Source organism: Sporothrix brasiliensis (genome assembly GCF_000820605.1).
Source record: "Sporothrix brasiliensis 5110 chromosome Unknown Cont20, whole genome shotgun sequence".
Classification (NCBI taxonomy): domain Eukaryota; kingdom Fungi; phylum Ascomycota; class Sordariomycetes; order Ophiostomatales; family Ophiostomataceae; genus Sporothrix; species Sporothrix brasiliensis.
The window spans coordinates 6,448,218-6,469,732 of record NW_024467139.1 but is presented as its reverse complement, the minus strand read 5'-3'; the positions used below and the strand labels follow the sequence as shown (position 1 = coordinate 6,469,732).

At 58.6% G+C, this 21,515-nt stretch overlaps 5 protein-coding genes across 5 annotated transcripts; 1 reads left to right on the top strand and 4 right to left on the bottom strand.

The window, feature by feature from the left end:
* Window positions 1-1,027: 1,027 nt before the first annotated feature.
* On the bottom strand, window positions 1,028-3,265 carry SPBR_06748 (uncharacterized protein; the record flags this gene model as incomplete). The annotated part of the gene is made up of 3 exons (XM_040765004.1): window positions 1,028-1,084; window positions 1,557-3,057; window positions 3,096-3,265. 3 exons carry the CDS (start codon window positions 3,263-3,265, stop codon window positions 1,028-1,030), a joined length of 1,728 nt encoding a protein of 575 aa, XP_040617699.1.
* A 244-nt stretch (window positions 3,266-3,509) lies between these two features.
* SPBR_06875 (pantothenate transporter) lies at window positions 3,510-5,506 on the bottom strand (the record flags this gene model as incomplete). The annotated part of the gene is made up of 5 exons (XM_040765131.1): window positions 3,510-4,185; window positions 4,436-4,827; window positions 4,877-5,196; window positions 5,267-5,284; window positions 5,353-5,506. 5 exons carry the CDS (start codon window positions 5,504-5,506, stop codon window positions 3,510-3,512), a joined length of 1,560 nt encoding a protein of 519 aa, XP_040617698.1.
* Window positions 5,507-7,462: 1,956 nt separating this feature from the next.
* SPBR_07424 (naringenin,2-oxoglutarate 3-dioxygenase) lies at window positions 7,463-8,646 on the top strand (the record flags this gene model as incomplete). Its single annotated transcript, XM_040765678.1, has 2 exons — window positions 7,463-7,514; window positions 7,580-8,646. 2 exons carry the CDS (start codon window positions 7,463-7,465, stop codon window positions 8,644-8,646), a joined length of 1,119 nt encoding a protein of 372 aa, XP_040617697.1.
* A 204-nt stretch (window positions 8,647-8,850) lies between these two features.
* SPBR_06869 (uncharacterized protein) lies at window positions 8,851-10,857 on the bottom strand (the record flags this gene model as incomplete). Its single annotated transcript, XM_040765125.1, has 1 exon — window positions 8,851-10,857. One exon carries the CDS (start codon window positions 10,855-10,857, stop codon window positions 8,851-8,853), a length of 2,007 nt encoding a protein of 668 aa, XP_040617696.1.
* A 1,347-nt stretch (window positions 10,858-12,204) lies between these two features.
* SPBR_06438 (cellular morphogenesis protein) lies at window positions 12,205-15,873 on the bottom strand (the record flags this gene model as incomplete). The annotated part of the gene is made up of 1 exon (XM_040764694.1): window positions 12,205-15,873. The coding sequence occupies one exon, from the start codon at window positions 15,871-15,873 to the stop codon at window positions 12,205-12,207; it is 3,669 nt and encodes a 1,222-aa protein (XP_040617695.1).
* Between the last annotated feature and the right edge of the window lie 5,642 nt (window positions 15,874-21,515).

Genomic DNA, 21,515 nt, shown 5'->3' with positions numbered 1-21,515 from the left:
TAGAATAACAAGACATAAAAGGTCTGGTTGTTTGCATTTCGACTCGCAAGCCGTTCGTTACCAATCCGTCATTATAATCGTATTTCAAACTAGAACACGCCATGGAAAGACACATAAGATGGGAACTGACGGAGCACGACGGAGCTCGGAAGAAAGCATTGTGCATCGTGGGACAGAAACAGAGATCGTCCAAAGTGATCGGAGATAGAGGCAGTGGGGTGGGAAGTAAATACAGCATAGGGAGTATGGAGTATGTATGGAGAACGGAGTATAACGCCGGATTGGCCAGAATGGGAAAGGGGCAAAACACCGCACGAGGCCATGCATGATTGGCCACGATTTATTGGTCGCGCATTTTGCCGGACGTCCATGAATTAAGGAGTGCGATGTAGTATGTCGATACGACGTAAGAGAAGACGGCCATGCGTGCTGGCGACTGAATACGACTTACGACTACGACGTACACAAAAGGATGAGGATGGAGGATGGACGTATATCGTCCTCGGCGCCTGTCGTGTCTGTCGTGCTCCTACTTATGTCAATGTGCGGCTTCACTGTCCGGTCCAGACAACATCTTGGAGGATTTTGTGGACCGTCGGAGATGTCGCCGCGTCGTGCCGTCTCCTAAAATGATCGACATGTTTTACTCCATTCCAGTCGTTTAGTACAAAGCGTCTGGGGATGGGGGAGGTGGATGGAGCATCTTCCACTGTTTGTTTACCGAAATGACTGAACTCGAAAAAGAAAAAAAAAGAAGCCATTATGGCCTGGGCAGTCATCAGGATCCCCATTTCTGACATTCCCGCATAATTCACGTCGATCTGCATATGGACAACCATCGACAACCGACGTAAGAAGTACAGAATACGGTGTACACTGCCGACCAGGGTTCATGGGACACGGCCCGCACAAAGCCGCGCAAACTTGCTCACTCTTCACGGCGGATAGTGTTTGTCTTGGCGATTTGTGCAGTCTTTTGTGCCCTTGTGCCCTTCTTTGCAGACGTCTTTCTCCATCTGCGCTTCTCTTATTCGCCGTCTGTTGCAGGATCGCATTCGAGACGATTGCCGTAAGAGGCCGCAATCTGTGTGGAGAGTCGAGGAGGGGAAGGAAAGGAAGGCGGAATAAACAATTGACGAGTTAAAATAAAAGACCCACCGCATACTATATACAACCATCTCCCCTTTCCCATGTCATTGCATTCTTGCCGACTTCTGTGTTCTGTCTTTCTGATTGTCTCGTCTGTTGGTCTGTTCGTCTGTTGGTCTGTTCGTCTGTTCGTCTTGTTTCACCTTTTCTCCGTCCTCGCCAGAATCTTGGCATCGACCAGAATACATCGTCACCAGAATACATCAAATCATCATCACCACATCACCACATCACCACATCACCACATCACCACATCACCACATCACCACATCACCACATCACAACACACCTTGTCGTCCCCCCCCCCCATGGACATGGACATGCCCTACGAGTGGCTCACCTCCCCGGTGCAGCTGCACTCGTCGCGCGAAACAAACTGCACCATGACCGCCGAGCAGTGCGCCTACAAATCCCGCCGCTGGGTCAACTGGTACATTGCCGACCTCGTCTACGGCCGCGCCGCCGTCTACTTCTTTGTGGCCACCATTGCCGTCTTCATCCTGGGCCACCTGCTCAGCCGCCTCCTGCCGCCGTCCGTCCGCCGCCGCCGGCCCTGGCTGCGCGTCCTCGCCGCCGTGCGGTCGCTGGCCTACCCCAACGCCGCGCGCCTTACCGTCTTGCAGTGGAACAGCCCGTCGGTCGGCGTCTGCCTGCTGGGGGCCGCCGGCGCTGCGTTCTTCGCCGGCTGCACGCTCGGCCCGCAGCCCTACTACTGGCCCAACAGCGCCGACGCCCACTACGGCGACTCGCCGCCGCTGGCCACGCGCTCGGGCTACCTGGCCATGGGCTGCCTGCCCTTCATCCTGGTCTTTGGCAGCAAGGCCAACCTGGTGACGGCCGCGACCGGCGTCGCCCCCGAGAAGCTCGTCGTCTTCCACCTCATGGCCGCCTGGGGCATGTTTGTGCTGGCGCTGCTGCACACGTTTCCGTTCATCGTCTACAACGCCACCGTGCCGGGCGCCCTCGAGGCCGACTGGAACAGCAGCGCCCAGTGGCTGACGGGCGTGGTCGCGCTCCTGGCGCAGGCGGGCCTGACGTTCCTGTCGCTGCCGCTGGTCCGGCACCGCGCCTACGAGGTCTTCAAGGGCCTGCACTTTGCGCTCGTCCTCGTCTTTCTCGTCTTTCTCTTCCTCCACTGCGACTACACCCTGACCTCCTGGGACTACATCATCGCCGCCGTCGCCCTCTACCTGGCCTCGCTGCTCTGGGCCGTCGCCCGCACCTACCTGGCCCACGGCCTGCGCACCGCCGCCCTCGACGCCGTCTCGCCGCACACCCTCCGGATCGCCGTCACCACCCCCGACGCGTCCACGTCCGCGTCCGCCCTCGTCTGGCGGCCCGGCCAGCACCTGTACCTCCGCTTTGTGTCGGGCGGCGGCGTCCTCCACGCCCTGACGACGCACCCCTTTACCATCTGCTCCGTCGCGGGCCACGGCGACGCCGTCTTCTACGTCCGGCCCCGTGGCGGCCTGACCGGCCGGCTCGCCGCCATGGCCCGCCAGCGCCCGGGCCGGTCGGTCCCGTTGTTCATCGAGGGCCCCTACGGCGGCGTCCCCCACCGCTGGGACGAGGGCTTTGACGAGACGCTCGTGGTGGCCGGTGGCGCCGGCGCCGGGTTTGCGCTGGGCCTGGTCCAAGACTGGGTCGTGCGACGGCAGCAGCAGCGGCAACAACAGCGGGCGCCGCGCGCGCAGACGCTGCTGGCCGTCGTGTCCAGCCGCGACCCGGCGCTGCGCACGTGGTTTGTCGACGCGCTGCGGGCCATTGGCCGAAACTACGACGGCGGTCTGTCGGGCGTCGCGGTGCTGCTGCATGCCACGGGCGAGGCAGCCCAAACGGTGCCCGATACCACCCCAGATAGTGTCCACGACCACGACGACGCGGCGTCGGGCAGTGACGAGAAAGGTGCTGCGCCCGTCGAGGTGGAAGCGACAAAAGAAACGGACCGCTCGGCCTCGTCTGCCGCCGGCTCTGCCACTGCATCGGCCACGGCATCCGCCGCCACGCTCGACGTCCAGTGCCGCCGTGGCCAGGCCGACCTGCCGGCCCTGATCCGCGCCCTGTCGTCCGCACCCAACCGCCACGTCGGCGTGGCCGTCTGTGGACCGTCCTCCATGGCCCACGACGTGGCAGCGGCCTGTGCGGCAGAACAGCGCCGGATCGTCGCGGGCGGTGCCGGCGCGTCTGAAGTGTGGCTGCACCAGGAGGCCTTTACGAGTTAGCGTCCGTGTGGATGTAGTTTGTTTCTGTCTTGTCATACAGCGTGATACATAGCGTTGATACATAGCGTTGATACCAATTAGTTTGTTTGGTTTATTTTGAATTGACCAACATCCTCTCCCTCCTTTCAAGTACTGCCACTATGCCTTTGTCTCCACCGTGGCGTTGACGACGACCACATCGTCCGACGACGACACCGCCTCCGACACCCTCTCCTCCCCCTCCTCCCCCTCGCTGTCCGTCCCGTCAGCCGGGGGCCCCCTCCCCGCATGCACCGCCTTGCGCGTCTGGTCCCGCCGGTGCAGCACAATCGACGTCACGAACCCGGCCCACAGCAGCACGAAAAACACCAGGATAAACGGCCAGCCCTTGCGCCACCGCGGCGCGCCGTAGGGCCCGGCCGTCGGGAACACCAGCAGCGGCACCCAGATGTTGAACGAGTAGCCCACCGTCATCATCGACCCGAGAATCAGCGCGCGCTCCTCCGAGTCGTCGCGCACAATCGTGTTGACGGCCGAGTAGAGGATGGGGCTGGCGCAGCCGGCGACGCCAAACAGGTACCAGGCAAAGAACTTGAGGCCCGTCGGGATGTCCCAGACGATCATGCAGATGGTCGAAAACACGCAGCAGGCCTCGACGATCGTATACAGGATCCAGGACGGGTAGATGGCCGCCAGCGTGGTGCCGAGCCAGGACGCCACAATGTTGATGGCGTACGTGACGGTCGGCAGGCGGTTGACCTGGACGACGGAGTAGCCCTCGGCCTTGAGCCAGAGGTTCATGTAGGAGATGGGGTACGACGAGCAGATCATGCAGCTGGAGGAGTTAGCGACGAGCGAGCGAGCGAGCGAGCGAGCGAGCGAAGCGAGGGCAAAAAGGATCGAGCGAGCGAGCGAGCGATGCGAGGGCAAAAAGGATCGAGCGAGCGAGCGAGCGAAGCGAGGACAAAAAGGATCGAGCGAAGCGAGGACAGAAAGAAGAAGTAGGCGAGCGAAGCGAGGACAAAAAGGATCGAGCGAAGCGAGGACAAAAAGGAGGACCAACATACATGTAGCAAAACACAAACACCCAAATGTGCCACCGCTGCAGCGACCGCTTAAACACGTCCAGGCCCAGCGGACCCGGCCGCCGCACCTTGAAGCGCGTGAGCCGCTGCTTGGCCAGGACAATGTCGGCGTCGGTCAGGTGGAACGGCCTGGGCGAGTCGGGGACGCCGGGAAAGACGACGTAGCCCAGGAGCGCGACGGGGAGCGTGAAGACGCCGTCGATGATGAACAGCCAGCGCCAGCCGGCCATGCCGCCGACGCCCGACAGGTTGGTGTAGGCGGCCGCCTGGAGGTAGCCGCTGACCATGGACCCGAGGGCGTTGCAGATGAACCACGTGCCGGCGCGCTTGAAGAGTTCGTGGCCGCCGTACCAGGAGCCGTGGGGGGGGGGGGGGGGGGGGTTAGAGGCCATCTTGCACAAAGAAAAATCGGGAAGAGCAAGGAGGAACAAAAGAAGGGACGCGTCCACGGCACGTACCAAGAATAAAATGCGTCCCCGCAAACACGGGCGCCTCGAGCATGCCAATCAAGAAGCGAATGGCATACAGCTGCTGGACGTTGGTGGTCCGGCTGGTCGCAAACGTCGCGATGCCCCACAGCACTTCGAGCGTCGGCAGCAGCCAGCGGGCCAGCCGCGGCCGGGACATGAGCAGGAGGCCCGGCACCTGGAAGACGACGTAGGCCGTGTAGTAGGTGACGTTCAGGTAGTTGAGCTGGTTGCCGTAGAGGCCAAAGTCTTCCTGGAGGCCGCTGACGTAGGCATTGCTAATGTTGGTCTGGTCTGTGGTAGGCAGATGAGTACTTGCTGTGCAGCGGGTCGCATGGCACGCTCTGACGATTGTGGCACTCACCCAGGAATTTGACAAAGACTGGAGAGTTAGTAAGGCGCAGGTATTGACACACACACAAGAGACACACACGAGGGACGGCGACGTACAGCAGAGACAGGCAAACACGAGAATGGAGAGGTCGAGCTTAAACAACAGCTTGCGCTCCGCCGCCGGGTACTCGGCCGGGTACCAGTTGAACACCTCCTTGAAGAGCTGCCACGGCGTCAGCCGCTTGCTGGATCCCTTGAGGACGTCGGCCATGATGGAGTCGCGGGCGGATGGAAACGCAGAGGTGAGAATTGTGTCGTTGATCGGATGAGTGGGAGGGCGAGTCGACTTTAAAAGACGGCGACAGCACACCGGACGGACCCGATGACGACAGCAGACTCCACGTTGGAATAGTTGAAATGCAAGCCGACGGTGAGACAGAAAACACAAATCGTATCCAAAATGGCACTCTGTACACTCGCTCAAGAGTGGAGGTCAATCACGCCTTGCAGTTGAGGGCAGGCAACCTACGGCAGATGGGGTGTGGAAAGCAGGTGAAGGAGCGTAAAGGAAAGCATTACACGGCGTCGTTGTTTTACGTTTAGTCGATCTTGTTCAATGACAAGAGTCTCCATCTATTGCCCCCCTGACGTACATTCGTCTCACGGCCATGTGTCTCGTGAGTGTCCCTTGTGCTGCCCATGCCATCCCAAGTACCTGGTTGCCAAAATCCCGGGACATTTCTGAGCCAGCTGCAAGTGCATCGTACGGTATCAACCATCTTCATCGTCTTTCCGTTCACAGATCTCGCCATTTTGTACCAATCATGAACAGACGAGGTGGAAGGTTAAGTAAACATGAAAGAAAAGGCAAAGACGCGGGGCCGGTCGACAAAAGAGGACGGACAATTACCGGATACAACCGCAAACGGGACGAGCCAAGAATGGACAGGAGATAAGGAACACAAACAAACAGACAAAAATGGTCCGGGGCTAGTGCTTCCTAGGAGCCGATAGGGAAGCGCGTGGCCTCACCGGGGCGACAACATAAACGGCATCGAGACTGTCAAGGAAAAAAACATCCGACGTCGAGACGAATTGTCCAGCATTTGATGAGACAAGAGGGCCTGTCAGATGGCGTGCTAGCCGGTGAGGGGGGAGGGGGTAGGAGAGACGCGATCATAATACATGCCAAAGAGAAAGCATGCTGAGATTCGGAGCACCCGCGGACGAAGCGCGGTTCAAGGCAGATCTAAGAATGATGTTTGTCGTATTGGACAGGGTCTTGAAGTGAGGTCGGGGCATCAAAAAAACAGAAGGGCGGCAAGGATCGCGCGGCAAAAGAGAACGGCACAAACGGCCGAGACGGGACACTGCAAGGCGTCCGTCGGATATACCAACAACAGATCATCGCCGAGGCCATCCACCGTGCCTACGTGACTCGTCTACTCCGGCAATTGTCCACCAGCAAGAACCACCACGGACGGTTCTGTGCTCCGGGACATGGTGAGATGTGTCGCGAGATGGCGCGAGGCGGATGGCGTGCTGCGGGGCCGGTCGTTCTTGCCTGGTTTTGCAGTGCGGATGAGCGGATGACGGGCCGGCCCCACTATCGACTTACACGACGTACCCGACTTACACGAGGACGACACTGGACTCCCACTGTAGGTCGCATTCTGTCGAACCTGTGGACGGTGTTTCCGCATTCCTTCGCTGGTGGAGTGGAAAGGAAATTGGCAGCGACAGAAGCCATCGTCTCGTCGAGTCGACGGTAGTCAAGTCGACTCGGACGGTGGCTTGCCGACGCTGTCGAGTCGCCGTGTTTGTCATCACGTCCGCCGGTCGCTTCGGAAACTACGCGAGCAGGTGGGAAGCGTCGTCGCAGAACACGCTCACGAGGCTATCCCAGCGGAGGATCACTCTCGACGCAGTTCGCTTCGTGTCCCAATTGTCCGGAGATGTCTGTTTCGGCACATCTAGTCTTGGAGACTCTGGCCGCTCAACCTGGGTGTCCGCGTTGAGCCAAGATCGCCAGCCGATGGCGTGCTTAAATAGAGACGGCTGCGGCCGTGATCTGTACATGGAAATTGTGGAAGACGAGTAGAGCTACGGTATAATAAAAGTTGAAAGTTGTCAATTCACGTAACCTGTTATCATTATCAAGACTGACACTCTCCAACATCACCCCTTCACATACCACGACTATCACCGCCGCAACCATCACCACATCATGCCTGGCCTTTTGGAACGCTACGCGCAGGTCCCGCCGACCAAGGCGAACCGTAAGTCGAACTCTGCACTGTCCTCAGCCGTTTATGTCCACCCCCGACTAACTTTAACTTGCCAGTCGACTGGGCCGAGCTCGTCACGCTCGACCTCAGCCTGTTTGACCAGCCCGGCGGCAAGCAGGAGCTCGTCAAGCAGCTCGAGCACGCCGTGCACCACGTCGGCTTCTTCTACGTCAAGAACTTCAACATCACCCAGGACGAGATTGACGAGCAGTTTGCGCTGGGCCGCGAGTTCTACGCGCTGCCGCTCGAGGAGAAGCTGCAGTTCCACAACGCCGACGACCTGGCCCGCGGCGAGTACAACGGCTACCGCCCGGCCGGCCACCGCATCCTCGGCAACGGGATCCGCGACAACGTGCAGGTGTACAACATTCCCAAGTTTGACGGGTTCCACGCGCGCCAGCAGCCGGCCGTCCTGCAGCAGCACATCCAGGCCATCGAGGCCTTCTCGCGCAAGTGCCACGACGAGGTCGTCGCGAAGCTGCTGGTGCTGTTTGCCATCCTGCTCGAGCTGCCCGACGAGCAGCAGCTGGCGCGCGACCACCAGTACGACGTCGCCGGCGAGGACCACCTGCGCTACATGCACTACGCGGCCCGCAGCGCCGAGGACAACGAGAAGGTCGGCGAGCTGTACACGCCGGGCCACACCGACCTGGGCTCCATCACCCTGCTCTTCCGCCAGCCCGTCGCCGCCCTCCAGATCCTCAACGCCGAGGGCCAGTGGAAGTGGGTCCGCGCCCAGGACGGCACCATCACCATCAACACCTGCGACGCCCTGACCGCCCTGACCGGCGGCTACATCAAGTCGAGCATCCACCGCGTGCACGCGCCGCCCGCCGACCAGGCCGGCATCGACCGCCTGGGCGTGCTCTACTTTGCCCGCCCCAACAACCAGGTCGTGCTCGACCCGCTGACCAACAGCCCCCTGCTGAAGCGCCTGGGCTACGAGTCCAACGCCTTTACGGAGCTCGGCCAGCACCTGACGACGCAGCAGTGGGTCAAGGTGCGCCAGAGCCAGCAGCAGCGCAAGCTGCCCGGCTACGACATCACCAAGGACGGCAAGTACGTGCGCTCGGAGAAGGAGCTGGAGATTATCCCGGGCCTGGCCGCCAAGATCTACAACTAGGCCGAGGTTGGAGGTGGCTGCTGCAGAGGGGAGAGCGTTGGAAAGTCCGCATGGCAAGCATCAATAGCATCAAATTGAATAACGATATGAAATCATGCGTCGGAGAACGGATAGCAAAAGCAAATAAAGAACCATAATACGGTATATCATCATGCCTCATGCATGTCATACGTCGTAGCCAATTTCGCACTCGCCACCACAGGCTCACGCATTCTTGTACGGATTGGCCGCCGCCCACGCCAGCACGTCCGGCTTGCCCACCGTCAGGCCCAGCAGCAGCCGCTCCCACCGGCCCGTGGGCAGCGCCTCGGGCAGAACGCGTGCCACCGGGGCCGTCGACATCTGGTTGTTGCTGTGGACGTCAAACTGCTTCGGTCGGACCGGGTGGCCCGTGTACACCCACTGCCACGTGCCGGCGCCGGCCACCTTGCTGAGGGGATAGTACGCGCCTCCCTCGACACCGGCGTCGCTGCCGCCCACATTGCTCACATCCGCCACATCCGCCACGCCGTCCACTCGTTTGAGCGTCCACAGCGGCGGCGCATCGCGGCCGTCGTCGCTGCTGCTCACGTCGCTGCTGCCGTCGTCAAAGTCGTCCTGCAGCGGCTTCCGCCCCGTCAGGCCTTTGCACGTCCACGTGGTCTTGTCGTCCATGGACAGGCCGCCGCACGACAGCCGCACGCGCACGCTGGCATGGATGCGCTCGTTGGTGCCGACGAGCGGCTGGTCCGGCTGCGCGATGTTGGACGCCGGGTCGACGCGCACAAACTGCGCGGGCTTGCGGACCGTCAGGCCGCCCGCGCGCTGGATCAGACTGGTGGGCTTGCGGCTCTGGCCCAGCGCCCAGGAGCGTGCGCCGCGCGCCCAGAGGTCCGCGGGGACCGCGGCCGGGTGGTTGTGCAGGTACTTGCTGGGACAGTCGGCCGTGTCCCGCACCGCCGTCCGGGCCGCCGCCACCGCCACGTCGCCCATCACCCCCGCGTTCGCCCACGGGAGAACGCCGGTGCTCCGCCTCGACTGCGTCCTGGACAACTCGCCACGCCGCTTGTCCTTGGAGAACAGCGACGACACGAGTGCGGCGCCTTTCCCACTCAGCCCAGACAGGCCGCCGTAGGCCAGGTCGAGTGGCACCTGCGGATACGGGTGCACGGCGCTGTACCGCAGCCCGTCCATAAACACCTCGGCCAGCATGGACTCGTCAAAGGCCAGACCCACGCCCGACAGCTGGTCGCACATCCACGCCAGCGTCAGGTTCGCCAGCTGCTGGTCGGCGTAGCCGCCGCCCACGTTGGAGTGCGCGCCCGGGAACCAGACCTGCTGCAGGTTGGTGACGTCGTTGCCCGGCAGGCGCTCCCACAGCGACGGCAGAAACGCGTAGCGCGGCTCGTCGAGCGCCAGCGCCTGGAACGCGTTCTCGACCTTGGCCGAGATTTGCGTGTTGGTAAACTTCCACTGGCGCGCGCTGCCGTGCAGGCCCAGCACCGGCACGGCAGGGATGCCCAGCTCGCCGACGGTGTCCCACACGGCGACGGCCGCGATGCGGATCTCGACCTCGGTCTCAGCCTCGGCCTCGGACCCGGACTCGGACGGTCTCCGGTAGCTGTCCACCGTGTACCCGCCGGCCTTGAGCCACGCCCGGTACTGCGTCTTGCGGCGGTTCTCCCACTCGATCCAGGCCTCGCCCTTTTGCCCCGCAAACGCCTCCAGCGTGCCCACGGGGCAGATGAACTGCTGCGGCGTCCGCTTCGGGTCCGCCATGTTCTCGTAGTCGTCAAAGATGTCGTAGAACCGGTCCACCCCGGCGGCCGTCAGCAGGCCCACGGACGCAATCAGGTCCGCCACCGACCGCGCCGTGAACGCGCCCCGCGAGAAGCCGGCCAGCACAATGCGGTCCCCGCCATGGTAGTTGAGGCACACAAACTGGTACAGGTCGCGGATGTCCTGGTCCAGCCCGAACCCAAACGCGCCGCCCAGCGACGCGTCCACAAACTCGCCGCTGCTGCCGACGCCCGCGTGGTACAGCGCGATCTGGGCCTCGCCGTCGTGCGACGTCGGCTGCAGCACGCGGATGAGGCGCGAAATGTTGGTCGGCGGTGCGTTGCGGCTGGCTTTTGCCGTGGCGTTGACCCAGGTGCCGTCGCAACAGACGATGAGCGTCTTGGGCTTGTGAGAGGGGGCCGCCGGCCCCGTCGCCGGCGCAGCCGATGCCATGTTTGTCTAGGACGAGGAGAACGGAGAGAGTCACAAGACAAAAAAAAGAAATGGAGAAATGAAATTACGGGGTATTTCGCCTTGGTTCGACATTTCCAAGGACAGGAAAGAGCGACTGGGCATGGCAAACGTGGTTTACTTTTATACGGCGCAGAGAAGAAGAAAGAGCGATCGCCGAAAGGGAAACCAACACATGGAAGGAGCGAACGCGACCTTTGAGGAAGGGACCAACTGTCGAGCGGGATTCTCCACGGGGGCCGCATCGCACCTTCCTAGCTCGAGCTGAAGGGCTGAAATGGGGGTGTAAGCCACACATATCTTGGCTCCAGCCCATCCCCCCCATTCAGCCAATCGCCGCTCCGACTTGGCACAGCTGGGAGATCGCCAGTGACGGGCTGACGATGATCAACCCCAAAAGAGAGAAAAAAAGGGAGAAGCACAGAGACGAATGAAACAAATGCGGCGAATAGAACGCCATCGTCGACCAATATAAGGACGTCGTCGTCCGAATGTGTGTGTTGCGGCTTGCAGCTTGTGCTCAGAATAGGGCTGAAAGAAGGCTAGTCGGACGGGGATTCGGCAGCCAACGAGCGCAAGTGAGACAGCTGGAAGAAAAATGAGACGGAAAGAAGACAGGAGCACTGCATGGCGTAGCACAACTGGACGAGAGCCGCTCGTTGTCGGGGGGGGGGGGGGGGGGCGTCGACGCACATGTATATCACGTTTACGACGTACAGGCAGGCAATGAAGACGGGCTGGTTTGATGGTAGTAACACATTAAGAGGTATCTCAAGAATAAAAAGACAGTAAAACATGGCCTACAGTACATGAAAGACAAAAAGGAAAAACAAGAGTGTAAAGATCGTCGAAGTCTACGGCAGGTGTCTGCAAAGGATAGATCGAGAGGAAAGCCACGAAGAGGTGGACGAACTGACAGAAAAGAAAAGAAAATACTGCAATGATGAGCGGTCGTGTGTGTTGTGCTGTGTCGTGGATGTGTCCATCGTGGCGTGCGTCGCGTCCAAGGGTTGTACCGCCCCGGGGGTCCATGGGGAAGTATCAAAACGCCAACTGTCTCGCGCCCACGCCAGGGCGGAGGAGATAGAATAAAAGTCAACAACGGAAAATAAGGTATAAGTGAAGAGAAAACAGAAAATAAAAAAAATAAACGCCAAGCCAAGATGCCCTTGTAAATGCCCCTCTTTTGACCCTTTTTTTGGTAAATGAAACCGAATGCTGTCGATGCCGAATCGAGTGCGGGGCGGTTGCCGCGGATGCCGAAATGCTGATTGTGGAAACTAAAAACAAAATCTTCGTTGCGTGTTTGCTTGTGCCCAGCCCCGCCGGTTACACCTGCGGTGCCGTCGGACGTGGCCGTCCCAGGGACTCGAGCAGTTCTTGTGGCGGAATGCGCGACAAGCCCCCATAGTTGGACGGTGCCGGCACGTACCCCTGGCGCTTCTTGCGGATGCGGTCCAGCAGAAGCCCCGCAGCCACAATCACGAGCATCAGCACCAGCGAGATGCCGAGGCCAATGAGCACAATGGCCACCAGCGGCAGGTGGCCCCGGCTGCTGGCGGTGAAGAAGTTGTTGTGTTCCACAAAGATGCTGGCAATGCTGTTGCCGCCGGCCACCGAGGCCGTCGTCAGTGCGTACGGCGCAAACGTCTTGCCGTTGAAGACGGCGGCGGACGCCTTGCCCGACCCGGGCAGGACCAGGGCGCCCGTCAGCATCAGCACTTGGCCAGCGTCCAGCAGATCCGTAGCGGCGTGGTTCGACGTGACCGAAAACACCTGCAGGCTGCGCAGGTCGGTGCCGGCGCCCAATGTGGTGCCGCTGGCGCCGAACGCGTCCGTCCATTTCTTGCCGTCGTACTTCATCAGAAACAGCGACCCGTTCTTGGCGGCCGTGCCCGCCACCCAGAGCTCGCTGCCGTCGCTGGCACCGAGCGCCAGGAGGGCGACAGGGCCCGGGATGGTGCCGTCATCGCCGCCCGGGAAGGACGACCAGACCTGCTTGCTGGCGTCGTACTGCGCGAGCACCGTCGACACGGTGTTGTTGACAATCAGGCTGCCGCCAGCCAACAGGGTCGAGTCCGTCGTCCAGACCATGGCGTTGACCGAGCTGGTGCCCAGGTTGGTGCCGGGCCGGTTCCACTGGCCCGCCGACGTGCTGAAGTAGCACACGCCCGGGCAGCCGAGCGAGCCGGCCGAGGCAAATGTGCCGCCGACATAGACATCGCTGGCGCTGGGGCGGACCTGGATCGACGTCACGGTGCCGTTGCCACCAGTCAGCGAGGGTGGCTGGGTGTTGAAGTTGTCGGTGGCAATGTTGTACGACACGAGGGCGTTGACGGAGGCGCCGTTGATCGCGCCGGTCACGTTGCCGCCGGCAAAGAGCGTGTCGCCCGTCACGGCCAGCGCGACAAACGCAGAGCTCTGGTCGATGCTCGAGCCCAGGCCGGTCGTGACGCCGTTGTTCTTGTTGTCGATGATTAGCAGGTTCTGGATCAGGGTGCCACTGCTCGAGTTGGCCGAAAAGTGGCCACCGAGGATCGTCTTGTTGCGGCCGTTGTTGGTGTCAAAGAGACCCGTCACAACACCCGAGACGGAGCTGCCAGCAAGGGTGTCGCGCTTGTGGGCATTTTTCGCAGCAGCAGTCGACGTGGCGGAAGCAACTGCCGTGGTCGTCGGTGATGGGAGAAGGTCAATGCCAAAGGAGCCAACACCAGCATTTGTGAGAGTAGCAGCGCCGTTGGTACCTGCCTGCGCAAACGACAGGGAACCGCCGTAGAGCGCACCGGAGCCGGGCACATCCAACAGCGAAGACAGCAGGGTGCCGTCGACGGACTGGACGCTGCCCTTGACGTTCTGCAGCCAGTTGTTCTGCGCCGGCACCCAGATGGCGAAACCGTCCACAGACACGGCCGCATTGCTGCTGTAACCCAAAATGGTCTTGAAGCCGCCGGTAAAGGCGATGACAATCTCGGGCGTGGTGGTCGTAACGTTCATCGTCATGGCGACAACCTCGACAACGGGGCCGTCCACACCGGCCCCCAGCGGGTTCCAGGTGCTCTTGCCCGTGTCAAAGACGGCAACGTGGTTCAGGCCGGCCACCGAATTGGATTCCGTCGAGGTAAAGGAGCCACCAACAAACAGGTTCGTGCCGTTCAAGACCATGGACAAGACGCCGCCATTCAAGCTTCCGGCCAGTGTCTGGACAGACGAACTGTTGCCGCTGTTGACGGAGATAATGTTGTTGGCGGCCGTCGACGTGAAGTTGCCAGCAATGTACGTGACGTCGCCGCCGGTCGCCAGCGCGTTGACAACGGAGTTGGTGGCAAAAGTTGCGCCGAGGGTGTCAAAGGCGGACGAGGAGAAGTCGCTGGTGTTAACAGCAGACGCGGTCGGGTCGTACTCGAAAAGGCCATTGAGGCCGCCTGTGGAGTTGAGCAGTGTGAAGCCGACGCGCTGGGCAACCAGGGTCATGGTGTCGAGCTTTTGGCCGCTCAGCGGGGTCAGCGTGACGGTTGGGCGGAAGGCACCGGTGGGCGCATTCACAGAGCCAAAGTAGATCTGGTCATATTTGTCATAGTTGTTGGTCTGGAAGAGCTGGACCGACGTGGGCTCCGCGCCCTCGACCATAGAGACGGTAATGTTGACCTGGCCACGCGTGCTGCAGGTGTTGTCCTGAAGGCAGCCGGGCGTGTACATGTTGACGGTGTAGTTGCCTGATTGGCGAATGTCGGGCGAAAAGACGACGGACGCCGAAGACGAGGAAATGGGCGACGCGAGCTGCGCAGTCAGGTACTCGGAGCTGCTCTGGAAGGAGGGTGATACGGTCCAGGGTCCTGTAGTGGAGGCGGACGACACCTCGGAAGCGGATACGGCACAAGTCGGTTCGTTAAAGTCGTTGATTGCGTATGCGAAGATGTCGTTCTCAAACAGCTCGATGCCGTCCAGGCCACCGCCAGAGCCGTACCACGCCGAGATGTCGATGCGGAAGGCGTCCATGCCGACATTGTTGACAAAGTGGAAGTCCTGGAACGCCACGTCTTTGCTGGCGCTGAGCGGGCACTCGCTGGTGCATGTGGCGTTGGCGCCGGTGGCAGGGTCAATGTACGTAAAGTTCATGATGCCGTTGAGCGGGAGCGCCGTGAAGCGGAAAGTCTGGGTGCCGCGGCCGTCGAGGTGCGTGTTCCAGAGCCGCAGCTTGCTAGGCTGGAAGCCAAACGAAAACCGGGCCTCCCAGCTGCCAGGCGTATCGTCTTGCAGCAGCCACGTGTTGCCAGCGCCGTCCGAGCCGTCCGTCTTGCAGACGATGCTGGACGGATCAGAGAAGCCAGCGGTGGCGGCCGAATTGGTGGCGGACACGTTGGCCGAGGCAATGTTGACAATCTGCTCGTCTTGCCGGGTCGGGGTGCTGGCGTTGCCCAGGCCCGTGAAGCTGCCACCGAAAATAATGTGGCCGTTGGACGCCCTGGTGATGGACTTCACCGGTCCGTTAAAGCCAGCAAACGGCAGCGGCGTCCAGCCGCTCTCCTTGGACCAGCGAATGGCGTTGGTGGAGTTGGGGCCGATAAAGTTGCCGCCAACAAAGACAGAATTGTCAGCCTCGTCGCAAAAGACGGTGTAGACCTGGCCCTGGAGACCCGTGAGCGGTGTGACGGCGGAGGTGTTGGGGTTGAAAAGAGCAATGGCGGTAGCCTGCTGGTCGCCGAGGCTCGTAAAGTTGCCGCCCAGCACGACGCCGGCGCCGGTGCCGTCTTGCTGCACGAGCGAGCACATGGACATGATGGACGCGTCGGTGGTCAAGACGGTAGCAAAGGCGCTGTTGGGCAAACGGGCCAGGAGGCCCTCGCTACTGCTGGCGGCAGAAGTCTGGCTCTGCTCCTCGAACTCGAAGAGGGAGATGCCGGCAAAATCGCCGGCAATGCCAATGCTGCCGAGGCTGCTGAGGTCGATGTTGGACGACGCCGCGGGTGTGAAGTTAAAGCCGTGGGATGTGGAGGCCATTGCGGAGAGAGCGAGGAGAGACGTTATCGTGCGAGAGAGTGAGGAGGTGGTGGTGGAGGAGGAGGAGGAGGAGGAGCGCCGTGCCAAATGGTCGTCGCCATGGGCGGCGCCACGGCGCCGCCGTAATAATATTCGCATGGTTTGTGGCTTGTTCTGGTCGTCGTTGCGGTGGAGGGCGATGTGAGCCGCAAGAAGCCGAGTGGGATCCCGTGCAAGCGTCGCGTCGCGATGGGATCAAGCGAAGAATGGAATTTGAGGTGTCGGTTGTCGTGGCCACTATGGAGACATCGTGGAAACGAGCGAGAGCACGGTCGAAATGCGAATCCTAGAAAAGAGCGAGAAGCGCACGCGTCGTCGCGAAATAAGTGAATGGGAGACGGAAGGCGAAACGGCGTGGGCCGGGTCCGAGGATCGAGGCAATCGGATCGCAGCGTCTGTAAATCGAAAGATGAAGAGATTGGGAGGTCTAGAGACGGAAATGAAGAAACCGGAACGGGTTGGTTGCTCGTTGCGCAGAACAAAGGAGAGGCACGGTGCAGTCGAACAATAGGGGGTGAAGATGACACAAAAAGACTGTACTCGTAAAAAAGGCGAAGAAAGTAGTCGTAGAAAGAAGCGAATGGTAGTGAGCGACGGGGTTTTGTCGAAAACAAAGAAAGCAGCGAAACGAACAAAAAAGTGAAGCAGAAGAAGCTGTAGAGATTGACTGGCGATGTTGGGAAGGAGACGAGAAAAGGGCGGACAGGAGAGGGAAGGTACGAAAAGGCAGGTAGGGCGAGCGCGAGAAGATAAAAGGAAATTGGTGCGTTTTGGAAACGGAGAGGCAGCGACCGGGGCACACAAAGGTGGAGCTCGGTGGGTTCGTTGTGCTTTGGGAGTGGGTTCACCTTTGCCAACGCGGGAAAGAACGATACGGAGCCAGTCCAGCCATTCAGTTCGAGGAAACAGGTGCAATACGTCGCATCGAACAAAAGAAGGTTCCTCGCGTTTTGGTACAGGCGGTCCAAGCTCAGGTTTCCTGGTCGTTGTTTCCTATCGTGGAGTCTGGAGAGCCGGAAGACGGAAGAGGAAACAACGGGGGGGAAGGACCAGATCCAATGGTGAGTGGATCGCGAAGGAGCGACCAGGAAAACGTGAAATACGGACTGGAAGGGGCGAAAGAGGGGAAAGAACGAAATAAACGAAATAAAAGCAGTGGAGGAAAGGGCGACTGCGTGGTAGTTACGTTGTTTTACGAGTCCAACACAGGCAGGGCCAACAAAGCGAAAAAGCACGATGCGAATGAGTATGTCACCAGCCGAACGAGACAAGGCAGTGACAGTGAGAGACAACAGGAAGACGTGGAAGACGTGCAAGGTGGCGAGACCTAGACAGGTGACACGGAAACCGGAAATTGGAGGAAAGATGCGCGACGTGGGAAGGTGGACGAACCAGGGCAACAGGGCTGGGCGGGCAACAGTGGGCTGTGGGAAGGAGCGACCGTTTCTGTGTTGGTTCTTTTGTTTTCATTAACGCGTTCCTGCCTTATTGACCTTTGGGAGCTAAAAACGGAAGGTACATTTTTGGCAGTCACTGATGGGCGCATCCCTGACGGAAGCCAGAGCTCTCATACCCGCTTTCAAAGGTACTGGCAAATCACCGCGCAGCATCTGTGACTCGGGTACCTGTCGCTAAACCGGGTTTGGGCAAGAGCGAACAATCGAACCAGCCAGGTCCCCTGAAAAGCAGCACGCATCAGCAGCCAATCAGAAGCGGCCATTCTGTGGACGGGCAACAAAACGCAAAACGGGCAACGAAAACGGTTCTGTCCAAGGGCTGTAAACTCTCCGTTTTTGATCATCATGACCCTTTTCTGTCCTGGCTCTCGTGAAAGATACTCACGCGATGTGCAGTCGGTCAAATCGAGTTCCTGTCGCGCACCAGCCGTGGGTTTTGGATGCGTGGTTGTTTTGGAGTTCATTTCATGACGCAAACGGAAGAGGCGGGAGTGGGCATTGTTTCGATGCCCGATATGTTGAACGCCGCACAAACAGCTCCACCCGCCATTGCTGGTCATACACAGGCACTGCTTCTGGCGGTGCACCGTTGCGCAGGCGTGTGCGGCATATACACAGGCAACGCGCGTGGGGACAGGACAGATCCTTGTGTTGGGCGGCAAGACGACCATTCGCTATGTTCTGTTTCTTGAGATACCAAGACTGTGTCTGGATACCTAGGAGGTAACGGTCGGTGGCGCCGACAGAGGCCAGAGCGACCGAGAAAGTCGATCACAGGTGAAGATGGGTACGAGGTATGCTGCATGCTGTGCCACAGTCCTCTGTGCGCAGGACGTTCATACAGTGCCACTAGCAGAGCACTGGGAGATGCCGAATGACACCAGATGGGAGAGCACGATTGGGCAGCATGTCTCGTTCGCCTACGCTGTCGATGCCCTGTCAACCGACTCAGTCGCATCAGTGCGTCGTGTGTTTGAGCGCAAAGGTGGCATGTCATCCGAAGAGACAGCGAAATACGGAGCACAGAGGCTCTACTGAGTATTTTACGCCAAGGGGTGGAGCGACAAGGCCAGGGGTGGTACATGCAGCACGTCGACCAAACAACAGCTTATCGTGAGATGGCGGTAGGCGAGGAGAGAAAAAAGAAACAATCAAAAAGGTGACAGAAAATGCAACATGTTAGCAGTGTACTACGCACGACATGCTCGGTACACAACTACGGTGACTCTCCATCCGGCCAAGTCAAAAAGAAGAGGGTGGTCGAGATGATGGTTGTCGTCGCTTGTGCACGTCGGAGAAGGGCCTGGTCGAAACCGAGGCAGGGAAAATCAGGGGCTCTGCTAGAGTGGGCGGGTGATGAGGCGAGCGCGGCGAAACTAAATAAGAGAGTCAGAGGACACGATAAGAAAATAGATTGCGCGAGAAAAATCGAAGAATGAGAGAGGAAGGGAAAGAGTATGTTGCATGTCGACGAGATGGATATTGATGTCGGTGAGATAATCTTGAGAATGGTGAGAGGCTGAGAAGAGCTTGCCAGCAAAGCAATTCAGCCTCTTTTCTGGAGACCTGCCGAGCCGGCAGAGCATCCTTCGCCCGTGTCTTTTTTTTTTTTTTTNTTTTTTTTTTTTTTTTTTTTTTTTTTTTTTTTTTTTTTTTTTTTTTTTTTGCTTTTTTCAGTTGTTCGTCGTACGTTGCAATGCGTCGTCGCCTTCCCAGCCGCCTTCTTTTTGAAAAGAGAAATTGATGAGAAGAATTGTCACAGCAAAAGTGACACAGAAAACTCTGCACATGGGCGGACAAGCAAAATGCAGGGGCCTGATGCATGCTGCGAGGAGATGCATCGATTTTTGTGCCTCTTTTGCACAAGCGTCAGGGTTTCTGTGGTAGTTTGAGCATGCCAGCTGCAGGGGTTCAGGGTTGTGCCCAGTTGAATGCGAGGCCTTTCACTTGTGCTTTGTGAGCCGAGACGACCCCCTTTGAGCCAGTAGTGTTCAGCAAGACTCTGGTTTTCAGCTGCTTGACACACTCGACAACATATCACAAGCGGCAAAGCGTGCGTTGACCGTTTTGCGCACGTTTGCCGTCATCGTCCACCGTGTCCATCGATCTCGCTGATGAGGCACAAGTCTCCAAATTCCAGTCGTTGTCGACGGTCGACTGTGGTCCTATGAGACGCATTCCAGTCGTCCGTAATACTGGCCTCACCGCCCGGCACAAGCAGAGAAAACGAGATCTTTGACGTCAGATTTTCATAATTTCGCACCGGTTACTGATCCAAGAATGGGCTACGCATCCAAAGGAAAACGAAAAAGGAAAAACGAAAATCAGAAACAAACAGAGGGCCTCACCATGGCCTCCGTTTTTTTTGGAAAAACAATCATCGTCTGTCCCGTTTCGATAAGTACGTGGACGATGGAAGGTCTTTGTACAGAGTACTGAGTATTGTTCTGGGTTACGAATTATTGATGTTCGAATCTTGCTCCGCTTCTTGCGCTCTCTTTTCAATGCCTTATATCTAGGAGTTAACTAGCATGTGCATCGTCAACCAATCGATCCGCCGTTTGTGACAATCTGGCTCTCTTTTGAAACCCGGAGGTTTTTGGCAACTAAAGCCATCATGGCCAGTCCGAACTTGGTAACTCATAAACAGGTTGTACACTCTGTAAACGGCCAACTTATGAGGCAGCGAAAACAAAGCGAAAATAGAAGAATCGTAAGAAAATACAGACGTGGCCATCCTTGCCCATATGTTTGTGACGTCGTCTGCGTCGTGTTTACGAGTCGTCATTCAAGGCAAAACCAGCCGTGTAGACTTGCCGCCGTTGAACGTAAAGGATGAAAAGCCCCCTCCCAACGGTGCGCCACATAACGAACATCCGACGTCGATCCCTCACATAGATACCACAGTCGAGGACAGAGAGGCTCATGGTGTGTGGTGTAAAGACAAAAGACGGCGTACGTCGCCCTTCCCGTCCAGGGCACTCCTGAAATTCATGCCATGCGTCACCGCGTTTGACATACACCAGTGTGGCCCAAAATGGGCACCCCCAACAGAAAGAACATCTTCCGAGTTCCTGGAAACCCATTTTAGGATCCGGAGAATTTACGCTTGTTTTTTGCTCTTGTCTTTGTTGTTTGGGCACACAGGTCGCCCTACAAACCTCGCCACATGGCGCAAGCACAGCCCGTCCGTTCCAGACCATCGCCATCGTTGGTCGTTGCGTCGTAGCCAAACCTTGCCGTCGCCCGGTCCGGGGGGTCAATCACACCTCCACAACGCCAGGAGTGTTTTGTCGATTTCAAAAGACATTCGCTCGATCGCATCGGGCGCATCCTCTCTGGTGTTCTGCCTAAAGTCGTAGGTAAACAGACGTGGCCCCAGAGCAAGGCGTCACCAGGTTGACAGCGAGCACTGATCTCTTCGCATCAACGGGGCAGCATCGGGATCCAGGAAGGAAGATATTCGGGGGCGCGTCAACGGCATGGTCGTGTTTGGGTGGTTTCCGCGTCTGCAACTCTGTAATTCTGCGACACCGTTTTATCAACAATATTGAGGATCGAACGTCATTTTATTTAATATAAATTTATAGAAAAAAATTAAAATCGTATTGACAAAAACCAATTCTACAACTTAAATAAACAAATGGTAGGAATTATACTGGAAAGGTTCAGCCACACTTCATTCAAAAGCTCGACGCAAAACACCGAGACGCAAATGCCATAGCAATGAAGAAGAGACAAACAACACGACACGGACAATGATTCGTTACGACAATAATGGCGAACAGGACCTGCGTTGCGACGTCCGAGACTGCATTTCGGCAACCCCTGGCATCTGGTTTACATTTCCCCACACTTTACCACGTCCCCGATCGATATTGCAACCCACAACCCACGGCATTTTCCATATCGTTTGTCTCTGCGTCCTTGTCCTCTCCTCTCCCCGGTCTTCTCCCCAGTCTTCTTCTCCACGCCTTGGCTTCTTCTCCCGCTCGTTCCATTGCATTTCTCTGTCCCTGCATGCCCGGAACGGCAACCTTCCTTGTCTCGTCATCTGTTTGTCGTCATCTGCCCACCTGCACATCCACCTCCATCTCACGTTGTCATCGTCCCTGGCCCCTGTATGTGTTCTTTGTCGTCGGTTTC